This window comes from Symphodus melops, assembly GCF_947650265.1.
Source record: "Symphodus melops genome assembly, chromosome: 7".
Taxonomy (NCBI): Eukaryota; Metazoa; Chordata; class Actinopteri; order Labriformes; family Labridae; genus Symphodus; species Symphodus melops.
The window spans coordinates 6,521,945-6,540,774 of NC_136697.1; the positions used below are offsets into that span (position 1 = coordinate 6,521,945).

Consider the following 18,830-nt stretch of genomic DNA (forward strand, 5'->3'; position numbering starts at 1 on the left):
TTTGCATCCATTTATTATTATACAACTTGTAAAAATACCAAAACAAAACAAATATAAGACGAACCACTATACGTCTATTGGGTTTAATAAAACAAAGAAATCCACTTCTTTCCTTTCTTCCCAGGTGGAAAAATGTTTTGCCTTCATTCAATCACCTGTCCACCTGACCTGGACCAGGCTCCACATAGTGCCCAGTAGAGGGACTGCATACATATACAAAAGAAAATATACAACAACACATAGTTTGGCTCCAACACATATTATTGATATGTATTTATTAATGCTATAATGAAAGCGTCAATACAATTCAGTACAATGATTAGATAAATGTTTTCATGACAAAGTGCTCATAAATCTGAACGCTTAACTGGAAGTAAGACAGGGTACATTACTTTTCTACATCTGCCACCCTTACACAGGGGCAACACTCACGAATGATGGTCAGTCCACTTGCTGATGTCATCATAGAGACCAGTTTGAACACGTTATCATCCCCGAGGGGAAGTTCTGCTTCTCACTCTGTTATTGAGAAGACCTGCGTCTCACACACAAACAGGAACCTTACAGTCTGAGCTACAGCTGCACCAGTTTGACACAAACATGAACACTCACACACAAACAACACTGGAACAACATGGTGTCATTTTAGAGAGATTTCTGGTTAATATGTCGAAGCTCTATTGGAATATGGACAGAGGGAGATGTCCATTTCATTGGTCAACTTCCAAAACTTTAAACCTGCTGATTTCAAAAGGGCCCCATGTCATGACTCCAACACAACAAGTACACACACAATCACTAGCATGCAGAGTGACCCAGATTTTTAACACTGGCCATGCCTGCTGCTGCTGAGATTGCACATATTCAGTGGTCATGCTTCAGATAACCCGTTCACAGAGTCAGGCTACACTGCACAGAGAAGAAAGAAGTTGGAACAGTCACGTCCCATCAACAGCAACAGGGATTTATCACTGTGAGCTCTGTGACACTGAAAAGGTCTCTGCTCTGTTTTTTAAAATCTGCACGGTGTCAATCAAACTGAGCAAGAAAAATAAGTCTGTAATCCAGCCTTTCATTTGTCCTGCTAAAATGACCTCCTCAAGTTTGACCTCCTCATCACACTCGACATGGCAGCACACTCAAAGGCCCGAGTCAAGTCCTTGATCTGACCACCACTACGCTTTGTTGGCATCTTTGACTTCCTCATCTGTCACTAACTCCCTCCTCCATGTATACCTCCCTTCCACATCCCACCCTCAGTTCCTTCTCCACCTCCTCTCCTCGGTCCTCTTTTTCTCCTTTTCTCTGTCTCTCTTATCTTCTATGTTTTATTCCGTTGAGTTTGTGACAGAGCCAGCTCGGGAAGTCGTCAAAGAGGCGGTCAGGGCATTTTGACCTCGTGTTTTGATGCAGACTGTGTTTGAAGCAGATGGGCCTCGTTGAGCCGTTCTTGCAAGTTTCAGTTACCATGGGCTTTGAAGGGAGTCATCACACATGGTAAAGAGGTAAAGAAGAAGAAGAAGCCTTTGTGTTCAGCTAAATAAATTGATTTTTCACATCAAACGTGCAGTGGGTCTTTCACACACTGATATTCACAGACATTGACATTTGACATTTGAAACCAACCAGCCAAACTCCACTATGATAATAACTCATGCAGCCGCTCTTGTTCTTTTTTTGCTTCTTGCATAGAGAAAAAAAAAAATATCTTAACTCACCTCAAACTTGTCCAGCCCAGTGCTTCCTGCGTTGGCTACGAAAATGCCTGAATTATGTGAGAAGGTGAGTCTTTCCGGCCTCCGATGGAAGGTAGTCTTCTCAGCCTCTCCACAGTCCATGTAGAGACGCACCTCGTCGTGCTCCACCACCACCTGAAACACAAACCAAATGCATTCATTTAATGTCGAAATGAGCTTTTTGTTTTGTTTTGTTTTTTTAATGGAAAAAAAGGACTTATTTATGTAGCTGTACATTAACTAGTCCCTTTTACTCCTTGTATGTCAGAGGTCAGGGCAACTTCTTGAGGAAGGAAGCATGCCACTCTTCCACCGTTTGTACATTTTTAATGCTAGTTATTCAGCTAAATTAAATAAAAACTTGACTGAATGTAATCATGAAATATGACACATTAAAGGTGCAATATGCTACTTTCAGAGTAGCTCTATAGCACCAGTCTCTCAAAACAAAGCAGCTAGATCGAGCGAGAAAACTCATTGTCATTATGCCTCTCTCAACACTGAGAGTGTGAGAGTGGGCGAGGTCGTCTTTCTTGCCCCACATGGCAGCTCTGTTGGAGATGGTAGAGTTATAGTGAAAAAACAAACGTGTTTTAACCTCTGAGAAATGTAGACAAAACTCAAAAAGAGGCACGGTCCTGTCATTGTGAACAAAGAGCTGAGATAGTTAGGGTCTGTTACATATCTGCTTTATCAGCGTTCGTTTATTATACCTTTAATTATCAATTTTCAGGATGCACACTGATTTATTTATTTTTTACTTCAAAGCAGAAAGCATACAGGTCGCCATGTGGTGGACACTGAAGCTTCAGTGTTTAGCCAGCTTTACATTGGTCTGTAAATCCTTCTGTATTCTCCTTTTTTCCAAAAAAATCTCCAACATTGATCCTAGTTACGACTCGTGGGGCTTATTAGAGACATGCAGAGACCTTTTAGGTCGGGTACAATCACTTCTGTCTGAACCACATTCAGCGTTACTACTCCTTGCCTGGCAAACCGAGGGGCGTCCAAAACAGCTGTGTGGCTGTGCCTTTAAACTGTAGCACTCAAATATGAACTAAGAGGGCTCTTCAGCTATCACTCGCTCCTATCCTTCCTGTACATTTCTCAAATGGCATGGCATTATGTAACACCCACCGTGAATCTTGTCCACTGGTTGGTCATATCCGGGACACTGAAGGCGGCAGCTTTGTGGCTGTGGGAGGCGTCCTCTCTGTCAGTGTAGTACAGTAAGATGCTCTGCAGGCCTCCACGCACAGGAGTGAGGGCCAAACCCAGCTCCACCACCTTCTGACGGGCATCGGTGATGGCAAAGAGCACGCCTCCTCTCTGAGTGTCGGGACGCATCTGGAGGAAGAGCAGTGCACAACACATCACAAATCACACATCAAAACAGACATGCCGACTCTTTAAAAAAACAAACAGGAGTTCACAAAGGTTTTTTTTTTTTTTTTTAAAAGGTTACATTTTCTGGCATTACCGTGACGATAATAGCAAAGTCCCTGTAGAATGACCCCGGGATGAAGGTCCTGGTGAGCCGGCCGATGTTGGCATCAGGTCCAAAGCTGTAGGCTGGAAAGCCCTCAAAGCCGGGACTGAAGGCGACAGAGGGGGGGAGGGGGACGCCGATTAACTCTGTCAGGTCCAGATGACTTCCTGAGCCTCGTTCTGACAAACACACAAAAACAATGTACAAATGATTGAGTTAAAGGTGGCGACCAGTTTAAAGAGATCTCCTCTTCTGTGTCTTTGACGTGATTTGTGTGCTCGTATCTGTACTTATTCTCATTCGTTCTTCAGACTCTTTCCATAGATTTACTGCAGGGTGGATATACTTACTGTCTCTGACCCAGGTTAATAAGTTCCTGTTGTTCTTGTCAATCACAGGCATGTCACAAAATCATGATTTACAAATCATACAGGCAGACCTGAGCATAACTCAGTAGGAGAACAAGGTCCTCTCATAGCCATCACAATGAATGTTGCTTCACTGTACATCTATAACAATTACACAAACTTCATTTATATAGCGACTTTTATAAACAACTGTTTACCAAGTGCTTTACAGATCAAAATAAATACAAGCAAGAAAAGAACACAGATCAACAGAGAGTATAAATATTTTATAAATGCAAATAACAGAAATAAGAGAGATACAACAGGACGGTTTGAGGCAGTTAAATACGAAGGAAATGAAGGTTTAAAAACCGTTTAAAACCAACCAAGACATCTACATTTGCCTCACTTGGAAACCAAATTGTGTGTTCATTATGTGACATGAAAACAGTCAGAATTGTTTGACTGAACTATGATTTTAACTGTAAGACTTTCAGGTTCAAATTGATTTGGGTAAGTGGGGCTAAATGTGAGGCATGGTCATGCACTGAGCTCTCCTCCCTATATAAAAACACTTTGGCATCTTCAGCTCTCTCGCCGAGTTACTAAAGGTCCAACATTAGTCGGCAGCCTGCAGTTTTTATGTCTCTCCTCCCTCCCTGACAGAAATTGAAGAATTTAAAGTATCAGCTCTTTGTGGTTTCAGCACAACCATATATAGATACTGAGGAGGAAGTTGGCGGATGTGGCTCAGTTGGGAGAGTCAGTTGTCTCCAAACCAGAAAGTCCAACTCCTGCAGCTACTTGTTCATTGTGTGCTTGAAAATCAATAAAGTATCTCTCTCTCTCTCTCTCTCTCTCTCTCTCTCTCTCGCTCGACACTTAACCCCACGATGCACCTGCTGTTACATCAGCGGCATGTAAATGAGTATGAATAAGATTAGTAGCTTTTGATGGTCACTTTACATAGCAGCCTCTGGCATCAGTGTGCGAATGTGTGTGTAATAATCTCTGGGCCAGCAGAACTTCTAATGTTTGCTTGAGCATATAGAGTGTCTATGAAGAGGGTTTAGAATCTGGTTACAAAATAAGTCCAAAGTGGAAGTGCTAAAAATCCTGATTTTTTTTGAAAAGCCAGAAGGGGGCGACAACATAATGTTGCAAAAAGAAGTCCGACTTTTTAGAATTGGATGGTAAAATGAGCTTTGTTCTCCTGTTGAGTTTATGCTCTGAAAGGCATCTACTTCAAAGACATTTTTATTGACCAGAAGATCTTCCAAACTCTTGCAGAAAAGGATCACGGTTAAAAAATGTTTCTCACTGATTGTGATGCAATAAATCTGGACGTTTGATTCTCACCCACCTATAAGTGACCCTCCTACCCGAGGTGCACAGAAGCCGATCTGGCAGAGGTCTGAGGATGTGTGCTGCTGGTTCACAGAACACATTAAAGAGAGGAAGAGATGTACCAGAATCATCTTGACATGGTTTTAATTTGACCTGATGAGATGCACGCTTGACTGCTCAGCCTCACATTGACATAATCCTCCGAAGGAGAAATGCACACACAATGGCTGGTAATTGGAGTATTAAGTGTGTATGTGAAGGGATTGTTTCACATTCCCCTGACTCCCCCCGCTATGAAGCCCGTCTCCTGGAGCGACAAACTCTCACCTCAGCATTCCTGCAAGGCTTTCGGCTGCTATCAATATCTCTGTCTTGCACATCTAACCCACGTGAACACACATAAACCCCAAACCAGACCAGGCAGACCTACGTCCGGGGGTCTCTAATTCATCAGTCTGACCAACTGGAAACAAACCTTATTATTAGAGGGTTTAGGGTGCATGTGCGTGTGCTTACTTCTGTGACCCTATACCCCGCTCTCTGGACATTTACACATTTATTGTTGCAAACAGGTGGTGAGGTGTGCTCTCTCTCTGTCTCACACACACACACATACAAACACACTAGTAGCCTCACACCTCCAGGTCCAGATGTGGAGTCATTAGTGCTCTGTAATGACTGAACAGAGCAGACTGTGAGACAACTCAGCCAGCCTACAACCAACCAGCTGACTGAAGGAGACTAATGGTAATAACATGTCACAACATGAAAATAGACTAAATTAAAATCGTGTTTAAGGAAAAATCTGTAAGACATCTACTGAATTAAATGATTACCGTACATGACCTTACTGTATCATCTGACATTAAGGAAATGATAGTACGAGTCTCTCTGTATTCGTTCAGTGTGGGTACACTCTGAAGAAGTGATCTTGATGTCAGCAGACTACAATCTATTCTGAGTAGCTTTGACCACACTTGAAGAAACGTTTATCACATGTATTGTCTCTGAAGCAAAATGTACTGACTCAATCAGCAGTGTAATAAGAGATTGTTCAAAATCGATGCTTCACATTCAAAGAGTGAAGGTAATATGATTATTCACACCATGTATAGAGGAATCTAAAGCTGGAAGGAATTTATGAAGCATGCTGTGAACGGTATTTAACGGATGCACAGAGATCATTAAACTTGTCTGTCTCACAACCTGCATTAAGTCTCAGTGTGTATGTCAGATCCCTGTGGGTTATGCTGTCTTCTATCATCTATCGTCTGTTTTATAGATTCAGTGTTAGGGACATTTAGTTAAACCCCTTACAGGAAACATGCTGTGTTGAACTGTTGTCCTCTTCTCTGACACCAATGCAGCAGCCAGTATGTCCTCATTAGTTTTCATTGCAGTCCTGAATGGTCTGGATTTGTTTGGACCAGAGACGGTAGGCAGTTTTAATGCACAAACACATGGCTGTTTTGGACACCCCTCAGTATTCCAGGTCAAACCAACAGGTGTTGCAGTGATGGATGCGGGCAAGAGAACTGCTTCAGATAGAAGTGATTGAAGCCTCTGCATGTTTCTAATAAGCTCCAGCAGCAGAAAGCTGCTCAAACTAGGATCAATGTTGGAGATGCTTTTGAAACATGTAGAGATGTTAGAACGCTGAAAGCTTTACAGACCGATGCAGAGCTGGCTAAACACTGAATCTTCAGTGGCTACGTTTACATGTGCATGATTTCTTCAATCTGATAGAAATCTTTCCGATCATGGATTCCTATTTCACTGTTTACATGGATGTTTTATAAAATGACTGGATTATGCCATGCGTGTTCATGCATCAGCATTTAATCAGAATAAAACCATTCTGACATGCACAGACTGGTCCCACTTGTCTTACAGTATCTGCCTATATACTCTAAGGAAGGGGGGGGGGGGGGGGGGGGGGGGGGGGGGGGGGGGGGGGCTCTTTTCATTGTTTTGAACCGTGACTGCAGTACCCATTTTAAACACTGGGTGTCAGAGTTACATATTTCTGCTTTAACGTGTCAAATGAATTAATTCAGTATAATACTTCCAAGTGAAATGAAGCTGAATAGAAGTATAGCTTAAAGTTGTATTCATACAAAAACTTAGGAAGAATAAAATAATGTACAACTGGTAACGCTCGAGCAGATTAGTTTACACACACACACACACACACACACACACACACACACACACACTATTGTCAAATCCCATTATCACATCATGTGATATGGATTCAAGAGTAGATACTTGACCTCATTTTCATTGTAATAGAAAATGTACTTCAACAAATATCCTTATGCAAGAGTGAGTCAGGCTTCAAACCAGTCAGCCAATAGAATAATATTTCAGTCATTTTGTAATTGCCTTTTTGTCTTTGGTCAATCACCAAAACTAACAGAGTGCCTTTCATTCATTCACTCCTCCCTGTTGCATGACATTGTTCCACTCTAACCCTCCTCCTGGACCTAATCCTCCTCATGTTGGCCACATGGATGCTTGATCAGCTTACAGATCCAAATTGAACAACCCCCAATGAGTTGCCACGAGAAAAATAAACTTACAAACCTCGACCCTGCTCTGCCACACAAAAGCTTCCAGCTGTTAGCTGAGTCTCTCTTTGACTTTGGCTCTGAATGAGTTAATGCTGAGCACATCAGGGTACAACTGTCACATACCAGCCTACTACTCAAATAACAACCAGGGTTTCTCAAGTGATCCTTAGGATACACAGGGACATGATAGGAGAACATTTAAAACATCAACTGTGATGAAACTTTTTGATTGGGTAGGTAATTGACTGAACTATAAATTAATTAATAACCTATTAATCCAATGATAGGCCAATGATGCAGAATGGCCATATACAACTTTACATGCCATGCATGACCATTGTTAAAACTGGTGGTCAACTTCCAGCCTTTCTGTAGGGAGTTTTTGTGTTCATTGACCATGGTGCCCCCTGTGGACAAAGTGATATCTCACCCCCTGCTTATCCTGTCCTCACCTTGCTTTCTCTAAACAGTCAAATGTGTTTGTTAGTTTGCATTTTCTTCAGCTCTTTTGACACCCAGACAGTGGAACCTGCTTCAGACATTCAAAATAACAATATGGATAATCTTGTGACTGATGATCTTGTTTGCTTATGTAGGTCACTTGCATCTTCTATTTGGTCTGCCTTTACCTTCACACTTTGTAAAGCGTACCGAAGTTGTGTAATAAGTCCACCTGCCACTGGTTGGGGCTGTGGCTCTGGTCATTGGCTACTGACAACCTAATGCTGAACTATGACCCTGAAATGAACAGCAGAACAGTGGAAGCACAGTTTAGCAGTATGTTGATCTTTAGCTTGGAGATAAAGTTATGTTGGCTGTGTCAGGTTAAACTGGGCTATCAACCAGAGCAATGTGTGCACGTTTAGGTGGCATTTGCAAACAGGATAGAAGGCTGGTGTTCTCAGCAATGCTAACATTAGCCACACTCTGCAAACCTATTTGACATTTGCTGTTGACATTGTAAGCATCTGGACGAATTCACCCCACAATGCACTGCTTTAGTTATGTTCTTCTCTTGTTCTGTCCGTATCCCGTACTCACATACAGCAAACCTAACAACTGCAATTAGAAGCGAACAGAGACCTCGGTTTTCGAGATGACCAGAGTCCGGGTCTTCAGCAAATGTCAGGGTTCGTTTGAGCATTCACACCACCCAAAACTAAACTAACTCACGGACAAAGCCCACCGGAGTTCATTTCAAAAAGACCAAACAGCTCTGGTGTGAAATGCACATGTACAAAATGATTGTTAGTCTGTTTGACAATCTGACACAAAAAGCTCCTGTCAGAAGCTTTACAAATAATTGAAATCCCTGAGTGGAACTTAAAGTAGTGGCTCATAATGAGGACTTCACATCATCTCCTGACTCTACAGTCCACCTCCTTTAAACGTTCATGAAGCTTTAAGCTCTTAGTTTTTGATATTACTCAGCTTATTGTTGGTGTCTACTTTCACTGCTCTCATTAAGGATGTTTTTACGATGAACCTAATGAAGAAGAAGTCCCATGTAGTAGACTCAAAGTTAGCAACTAGCTGGCCAAACAACATTTGTAGCTTAAAAGTTGCATATTTCCCTCAGCAGTTATTGGACACTGAGTGATTTTCAACAGCTCGTACACACTCTTGTAGAACGAACACCTCTCTAGATTCCCTCCATTTTTAACCCCATGTAAACAACCTGCACTGTACTCAAAGTCAGCAGCCAGCTGGTCGACCTGATGTAGCATTTAGCAGCTTAAAAGTCGAACATTTCCTTGAGCATGTTGGTGGAGGGGAAGACAGTTTTTCAAGAAGACACAAACATTGCACTGTGTGTGATGGATGTCTGTGAGGAGTTTGCAAAAAAAAATAAAAAATCGCTGTTTGGAGCAATAGAAACTGTGACATATGTCTGCCACCCCCAAGTGGACAAAAATCAACCACTCTTTGATCTTTCCTTTGGCAGGTTATGAGCATTTTCTTTTTCGTCACAATGTGGAAGTCGGAGATGTGATGAACACCGTATCGTACAACTTTTTTTTTTAACTGAGAAAATGTGAAGGAATGGCCTCTCTTTAAAAGGTTTAAACTTGTGGTCTCCTTTGGAAAAATCAAACATCTCTGATCCTCAATACCCGAATGCCAAACCTTCGGCTTCACATCTGCCAACAAGAGAGCGTGGGAAAGAGTCCTACAATTAGAAGTCTAAATGCTTCACCTCTCTAACATCACTGTAACACTCACCACTCTTCATCCAGTGTCTCAGAGGTTTGGATGGGGTCCTGGTTTTGCTGCCTCCACCTGTGTTCTCTAATGGAGGTAGTGTCCCTGCAGGTCCTGCAGTGCTGTGACCAAAGACTGACACTGCACTGTGGTTAGTAGGGGTCAGCACAGACCCCTCAGCCCAAGTGAAACCCTCCAGAGCTGTGTGTGTAACCCCGTCCCCCTGTGTCGTCCCCGGTGTGTCAGAAGGACGCGGGGAGGTGATGGATAGAGACGTGGTGGCGGGAGGAGTGGAGGTAGGAGCAGAGCTGGTTTTGGGTCTGGAGTTGGCCCAGGAAAAAATCCACCACTGGCCTCTTACGGGGGAGGAGAGGAGGAAGAGGAAAGCGAGAGAGAGGCGAAGGGCTCCCATCCTTTAACATGAATAAACTGCAGTCACGCAAAAACTACACACGTGCAAAAAAAAAAAGACAAGTGCTGAGTCATGCAGAGTCCTGGAGAGTGTATGAAAATAAAACTCAATAATCCAGAAAATCTATGGGCACAAAAAACATCAGGGAAGGCCTTCAACTGTGCTCCGGCTCCTCTCTCGTTATGTCCTCCCTTTCTGGCTCACTGTCTCTTGCTCTGTTTGTAACTCCCTGACATCTCTCTCTTTTTTTCCTCTCCCTCCCCTCCTCTCTCGCTGTGTAATTAACGACTCCCCCTCCTCTGGCTTTCCACTACACAGCAGACCTGATCTGTGCTCGCTCCCTTTTCCTCTCAGACAGGCAGATTAGAGAGTTAGTCAGTTCACTCCTCCTCCTTCTGTGTGTATGGTCTCTGGTGGTCTACTTGTGGTCCCTCACACAACATTTCATGTGAGTCAAGTTAGAAACAAAGATGAATGGCTTTGGAATACGGTGCATCATCATCTACAGTGCTGCAGGTGCAAAAACTGTCAATCATCCTCCACCTCCTTTTAAAGCATCTTAAAGGTACAAGGTGTCTGCTGTAACTTCATTTAAAGACATAACATACATGTAACCACAAAGGCCTGTAATTAGCCTGAGGCTTGTGGTGAGATATCTGTTCTAAAGCACAACGAATCAGTCCAAAGAACATTGAACAGACTTTTCAGAAAGGTTTCTTTAAAAGGACACAAGAAGCAAAGCATTCCTCCCCTCCACTCCTTTGGGACAGACAAACTTTTTTAGCTGCTTGGAATAATCAAAGGAGTGTGTGAGAAATAATCACATGAACAAACTAAGAATAACTCGTGCAGGGCAGCGGAGTAAACTGTTAAGATCTTCTGTTGATTTGGGATTGCTTTGAGATTTGTCTGCACATGTATATAATAATAAATTGTAAATTGACTTTAATCCTACAACACATTTCTAACGTCTTTTTAACGTCAAAGCGATCGTTTCACACACAGACTAAGAAATAAATACAGTGCCACATTGTCCAATACTTTAAAAAAACTAAGGGTCTTTTTCTACTTATATGGCTTTTTTTGCGCTGGCAGTGCCCACTGTACCTGAGCTTCAGAGGCCTTTCCGGAGAACAATGCTGTTGCTAGGTTACCAAATTGACTCAGCGGACATCTGCTTTCCTCTGAAGTGACCGCTAGGTGGGTTTTTATAATTCTCTTTCTTTTATTAAAAGATGTTTTTTTCAGAACATGAAAATAATTCATCAGTAGCAGTTTATTTAATTCCCCCCGGGGATAAGTAAAGGTTTTACACCTGGAAGTTGTTCTCTTGAAGAAAGTCCTCTTCCAATGTTGTTGACAAACCTGATGTCAGAAGTCCCCTTATTACTTTTTAATGGTTGGTCAAAGGGGAGAAGTGACATTGGAAGTTTTGTCCCCAGCTCCTGCACATGTTGAAGTCAAAACAATCAACCCCAAATGACTCATTTGGTGTCATCACTTTTACGTACTGTGTGCAATTAACAAATCATCCTCTGAATGGATGAATTACATTTGTCTTGTAATCTGTGTCATGAAGAAATCTACCTATAAGTACAAATAAGGTAACCTGAACGTGACAGGACTCGAGAAGAGCAACAGGATTCAAAAAGAAAAAAAATTCAATTCATTTTTAATTTCCCCTTTTTCATTGGCCATAGTCAGACTGCCGCTTGGAGCGTCCCTGTGACGTTTCGCCTTCAGTCTGAAGGTAGCAGATCCATGATGGGTGGACAAAGTGTTCCCCTCTCTGTACCGTGGTACAGAGAAGGGTTACAGAGGTGTGATGGTTAGTGGGGGAGGACACCAATATTACGCCATCATGTGATCAATATGAATGGACAAAGACATGATGACGGATGAGCTTAGTTAAGGCTTGTTAAATAAAGCAGTCTGAAAAGGGCGACAGTAACTGAGTGCCACTAAAACTCACAGCCTCAGTCGATAATCACTGGACTCTTTATGAATGTGGGATGGTTTGATGATGTTCAACTTTACAGGTTTATCCAGAAACAAAACACACCTTCACTAAAGCCTACTTAAATATTGCTTCACACTGCACGTACAGTACTGGGAACTACTAGTAGCACCATCATGTGTTTGCTTGAGGATGCACGAAGCTAAAGCTCGTCCCTTTCCTGCCATAGTTATACATTCCCTGAACAGGCGGCGCCAAAGTCACCAGCATCATCTGTCTCCTGACACCCACAAAGCCTCGCAGTTTGTGACCTCATTCACCTAAATATGTTAGATTATCTGATTCAACTCAGTCCTCCACCCGGTGATCGTCCACAGCAACCTCATCCTGGAGCTCAGCAAACGTTTAGAGTGACAGCCCACAACAGAACAGGCCTCTCTTTGTCATCAGCAACATGGGGCCTCTCTGCCTCGCTCCCTGAACACGGAGCTGCAGCACAGACAACATCCACGCTCCACACATGCTCCCGCTCAATCTTTTGTCCTTTTTCATTTTTGATTCTCATTTTGTGGCTGATCGAGCATTATTTTCTGATGTATTTCGGCTTGTAAGCCTTTCAAAATAAATGTTTTTACCTCATCATGTTGCCAGTTTGATTCAGTCCTGTCAGCTGAATTGCTTCTGTTTCTACAAGCATATAAACTATAGATTTACATCGCCGTTCACAGAGGCAGAAACTGTAATCAACAGCCTCATGAAAGACTCACTGATTGTAGATGTGTGCGTTGAGTTTTCGATCACAAGTCAGGAAGCAGGATAGTGTTGTAGTCAAGGCCACACTAACAGAGACCAAGACCACGACATTTAGGGACAGAGTCCGAGTCTGGACCAAGACCAGGGCCATAAATCTCACAGAAGAAAAGTTTGTAAATGTCTGCATCAAAGGTCAGACCTCATGTTGGGTTTATTAAATATCCATTTTTAACTTTCATAGATGCCGGTCATTGTCTAAAGTGTCTGAATGAATCTGGTCATCCATTAAAATGATACGTGACATCCGGTGTCACACAGCATCACAAGTTACTGACTTGCTGTTTGAAATCCAGTGTAGCGAAATAAAAGCAGCACGGAGCTCCAATCTGAGCGTCTCACACAATCAAGATACAACACGCTATCCACTGTGTGATGAGTCTTTGTGAGAGCGTGTGCAGTCTGCTGAGGCTGGCAGCAGAGACATCACACATGGACGGAGAGGACTCGGCTCGTTGCAGACCTTCAGGTGTTAGGATGGTTCTTGCTCCACACGTCTGAAGAAAAACTGTGATGGGACTCACTAAACCTCACTAACACAAACAGTTGTGGGAGAAAAGAGGTGGGGTGGTCTCTAATGGAGCAGATGATAGGTTTAAGACTTAAAGAGGGGTCTAGGGAGGAAACCCCCGAGGGGAAGAGGCTTGATTAGTCATGGATTAGCCCGGGATGAGGGGGCGAGGATGGGTTATAGAGGGGGTCAGGAGGAGAGACCTTGCATGGAGTACCAGCACACGCACACACACACACACACACACACACACACACACACCCTACCCTGTATAATCATCATCCTTTACCCTAATGCCAACCAGTGACCTTTCACTGGGCCCCTTTTTCAGTTTAAGGGTGAGCATTTCCACCGTTTGCGTCCAAGGTTATAATATTTCATATGAAGGCAACAGCACGAGCAGTAAAGAAATCATGAACACATCGCCTCATAAAGTTGTAATAGCAGGCTAAGTAGCACATATAAGAACATCTGGCTGCTAAGTGGGTATTGACACACAGTGATGACAGTGGATTGGTCTGTGTCTGTAAAAGCTGAAAAGACTTTCTACTGCAGAGAGAGAGAGAGAGAGAGAGAGAGAGAGAGAGAGAGAGAGAGAGAGATAATATCAGATATTACTCTGCTGTTACATTTTCAAAAGCAGACCAAAGCCATTCACAGAAACAGAGAGTTTTAAATGGAGCTGTTCTGGTGCAAAAACTCAACACGGTCTGTGGGGAAGTCGGTCAAAGCCACATAACTTCAGTCTCAGTGATATTACCTGAAGTAAACAAAACAAACAAAAGTTGTATGACGTCTTTCAGAATGAGCTCTTCTGTTTGTCACTTCAAGCTTTTCTTTGATATTTAACTCATGGTGACTTTCTCTGTACGGCCTCCATCTGTCATGATACAATATAGATGTACAATAGAAAAACCTTTCCACACATGATCAGAAAGGCACATACCAATTCAAAACAACACATGTATTTTACACATTACCCATATTGCAAAAGATCTGCAAACACACATCATGAAAGAAAAGATAACAAGGGTACAAATATTGGAAAAAATATAGCGTAGATTGGGTAGGAACAGGAACCTATCGCTCAACCCACATGCCACAACGCCTTTCTTACATACGAACATATGGAAAAACAATGACGCCTTTTCAAAAAGCACTGCGCCCGACACCTTTTCCAGTTCAATTGTTTAAACTTTTCAGAAAAGTTCTGTGTGACATCAAGCACCTTCCTGACAGCTGACCAATCAGAATGAGTCGAGGAAGTAGCGTGTGTACTTTCCCTCGTAACCTACATCCCAAAAAGATGGGTTCTGAATTGCGTGTCTGCTCCAGTCCGTTACGGCTCAGTGCACCCTCATCTGTCAACACACAACAATCAGCGTTCACAGTCCGCAGCTCTGATTCACGTTTGAAAGCTCAAAACCATCTGGACGCCTTCTTCAATAAGTTGAATGGTTTAACCCTAGACACCTTACCCCGACTCACTCACGCTGCTTTGTCTGCAGCATATGAACGGGAGCAGTTACTTTCCATGGTCTCACTACACAGCAGCTTCTGCCATCAGTGTGTGAATGTGTAGGTGTGACCTGTGGTGTAAAAGCCCTTTGAGTAGTCGGAAGACTAAAGCCTCAATTACACAAGATCAATGTTCATTGTGTGTCGTGTTACAATTCAATTCAAAAAACTTTATTTGTCCCCGGGGCAATTCGAGGCCACACAGAGCAGCAAATGAACGACAGTGCAACTATACTAAAACATTTAACCAATCAACAAAGAATAAGTGTGAAGAGTGTTAGTACAAAGTCAAAGTTAGATAGAAGGAAGAGCAGAGAGTAAAGCGTCTAGATGTTAGTACAAGTTAAAAACAAGTTACAGAGTTAGATTCAGAGGACAGTAAAAGGACATGCATGTAAACAGATGAAAGCAGACGTGAACAGACATACATGTATATGATGTAAACAGACATGCAGTAGACTATTGAAACAGATGTAAACAGAACTGTAGTTCCAGAGAAGATATAAGTGGACAGTGATCGGACTAAGATGTAATCAGACACAATGCATATATGTAATGTAATGAACAGACGTAACAGAACTATAGTGCAGTAATGAGAGTATAAATATATAACTATAAAGCTATATACAGATACTAAATAATAAAGTGATAGTGGTGCATGACAGACTAAATATGTACTAGCTCTGTATAAACAAATATGAATACTGAAGAATAAAGTGACCGTAGTGCAATGATGGATACGATACGGCTCCGTGCACCCTCGTCCGTCAACACCCAGCAACCTGCCTTCTCAGGCCGCAGCTCAGAGAGCGCAGCCGGACAGCTGGAGTGCAAAGACAAAGGAATTCCCACAGTATTTTCCCAGATTCACTCGCAACAGTTCAAGGTAATACGATCTACGTGGTAGCAAACTCTAGCCACATAAACGCGTACACAAACACACTTACAGTACTTTGTGAGAGTTTTATTCTGACTTCTGGTCTCCATCCTGCTTGTTCTTTTCTGTGCTAAATTCATACGTCGTGCGTCAGCCATACGCTGTGGCGCGGTAATCCTGTTGTTAAGGTTACAAAAGACTCGCACAGAAGTGCTCAAAAGGCGCTGAAGGTGGCGCTTTTTTTCTCAATAAGTCAAGTGTGAACATGGCCTGAAGCAGTTCAGTTTACATTTGGAGACAGGTGTTAGAAGGTGGCAGCTCATACTGTGAGACGGGTCAGACAAAACTCTCTGTGCCAGTGTTGTCTCGTTTTAGTTTTCTAGTTTGCTTATTTCAGTTAAGATTTCATTTCCTGTTTTATTTTGACATCCATCCTTGTGTTCTTGTACTTCCTGTATGTTCCCTCATGTTGCTTTAGTCCCTCTGAGTTTATCTGTTTATATTACTGAGTTAAGCTTTGACTCTTTATTGTTTAGTTTAGTTCATTTGTATCTGTGTTTCCTGTTTCAGCTTTGAGTTCTCATCCACAGTGTTTCTGGACTCACTTCCTCCCTCTGTCTGGTTTCCCTCCACTCCCTTTGATTGGCCTCATCAGTTTGTCAGTCACACCTGTGTCCAATCACTGCTGGTCTATTTAGTGTCTTTTTGCTTTCTCGTCAAACCGTCTCCATGGCTTCTTCTTAGGGTTTTTTTTTATTAGCTCCAGGGTCATTTTATTCCTCTGTGTCGACTTTTACGTCTGATTTTTTTAATAATAATTATTATTATTATTATTATTTTTTATTTTATTATTATTATTATTATTATTATTATTTTGGACTTTAAAAATAAAGTTATAGGTTTTTAGTTTCTTTTTATCTTTTTTTAAACCTTTTTTGACTTCTGTTAAAATATATATAAAAAACAATTTACAAGGTTTTTTAATCACTTACAAGTTAAAAATATATTGTCCCTCCTCTGACACTCTTAATTTCTAAATTGATTATTTAGAAACGCAATTATATTATTTATGGTGAAAATTAACAGAGAAGAGAAAATTCAAATATCATAATACTAAAAGATCATTTTAATATAGCAGATTATATAATAAAAAAACAATATATGCCATAAAGATCCACTCTAATAAATATTTGAAATGACGTAATCTTTAGTTTAAGTTTATGTGCAAAAGAGAACATGTTGTTTTATGTAAAACATGTATAAAGTGCAAAGAATCATAATTTGACCAACCACACGCCTGCTCCACCCTCTTTGATGAACACATTTTCAACATGGTTTTACTATAAAGTCCTCAAAAGTTCATTTTAATTTTTCTATCCCTTTTTTAGGGACATAAATCTATATATCTGTAAAATATAAAGTAAATTGATTTTTAAAAGTTCGATAAATAGTCCAACAATTGTTTAAACTCACAGTACTCCAAATTAATGATGGTCTCGAGAACACGTTTGAAGGTCTCGGTCTTGTTCGGAATCAAAAGTATTTAGTCTCGTCTCTGTCAGACTGGGCGGACTACAGATGTTTAATCCACTAATTTGTTGTTTTTCATGTCATGACTGTGATAAGAAGGAAAACACCTCTTTCGAAAAGAGCAAATAACTTCTATTAATTTAAGGTTTGTATTTTTGATGATGATTTTCTGTGATAGTTTTAGTCTTGGTCTCAGCATGGTTTACACTACAACACTAAGACAAAATGCCAAAAGTCAATAATGTCCACTTTTTTAGGACAGTTATACTTCCAAGTGGTTTAGTTCTCACAAATGTGTCATTTCTGAAACGTTTTTCTTCTTCTTATTGATTGTGAGCAAGATTGGCTTTTAAACATGGTGTTATGTTTTGCCAATGAACCCACTTCATGCGTGTTATATTTACAAAACCAGAGTTGAGCAGCGTTCAGAATACATGTCGTATGGCAGCAGCTGGAACAAAACCAGAATGTCGGGGTCAGAAAAGTTCACAGACGTGACTGATCCATAACTTCAAAACGTACGATCATATTTGATCCAAAAGCAGATAGAGACAATGAAGAACGTCTGTTTTCATGTGTAGAAGACGCGACAAGCCGGCACATTCTTACCAGTATTCTCGGGGCCCTCTTTTTGGTATACATGGTGACCCCGTTTAGGGCCTCTGGATTCCAGGAAGAGTAACCCCTTCACCCCTCACCTCTCCCTAACGTCCCCGCTCTACCTAGCAACCGCCCAAACAATAAACTCTAATTGGTTTACTGTCACAGTCAATCACACGGCGATCCTGTGAATGTATCCACAATAATATCTTCTTTAATTTCTTTTAAAGTGGCTTCAGGAGACAAGATGGGAAATCACAGGACTGAAGAAGTCACTTTTAAACGGTTGCTTTGGAAACCTAGAGAGGCTAACTGGTATGAAAATGAATGTCAGATATTGATGGTGCATGCAGTAGATTCAATAGTGACTGTCCTCATGCAGAACTATAATTTCACATAAGCACATTTCTGTTCAACTTCAAAACCAGCGCAAAGGGACAAACTTCAAGGACTCTGGCACCATCTGGTGGTCACAGGGGGAATTTCAATCCAAGTACTCTGAGGTTAAATTCAGTCCCGTCAACTTCATAGAAATCATAGTTACACCACAAATACTCACATTATGTTGAGGGAAACCATTCACCGAAATGTTTTCATTTTTAGCAATAGTGTTTAACTAAATGTAGTTTTTAAATCTATTGACTTTAAAGGCGTCAAACAAAAGAACATCAAAATATGTCAGAGACATATCTGTGAGTCTGACTGTGCCATGAGGCTTTGGTTGTGTGATCACTGTCACAATAACCGACAAATGGGGGGGAGGACAAAAATTACTCTCTGATTTTGAGAGAATAACTTCAAGACATTTTTTGTTGTGTGTGACTCATGTCAGCATGTAGCTCTGTCCCATGGAAAACCTCTGAGATGCTAAACTCTGCTGGACGTCCCCATGTTTATTATGTCCCTTCTTCTTCTTCTTAG

The 18,830-nt window shown here is 41.6% G+C and overlaps 1 protein-coding gene across 4 annotated transcripts in view; it reads right to left on the reverse strand.

The window, feature by feature from the left end:
- col15a1b (collagen, type XV, alpha 1b) overlaps positions 1 to 18,830 on the reverse strand; it is a 63,711-nt gene that overhangs the window by 29,711 nt on the left and 15,170 nt on the right. For 3 of the 4 annotated variants that reach the window (XM_079347775.1, XM_079347776.1, XM_079347774.1), the window contains exons 1-4: positions 9,716 to 10,430; positions 3,217 to 3,404; positions 2,874 to 3,083; positions 1,719 to 1,871 (exon numbers count right to left, since the gene is read on the reverse strand). In XM_079347775.1, the coding sequence (XP_079203901.1) occupies positions 1,719 to 1,871; positions 2,874 to 3,083; positions 3,217 to 3,404; positions 9,716 to 10,106 (942 nt within the window). In that variant the 5' untranslated portion in view covers positions 10,107 to 10,430. Of the gene's footprint in view, positions 1 to 1,718; positions 1,872 to 2,873; positions 3,084 to 3,216; positions 3,405 to 9,715; positions 10,431 to 18,830 lie in introns of those variants that run through there. The other variant, XM_079347777.1, reaches the window with a different exon arrangement.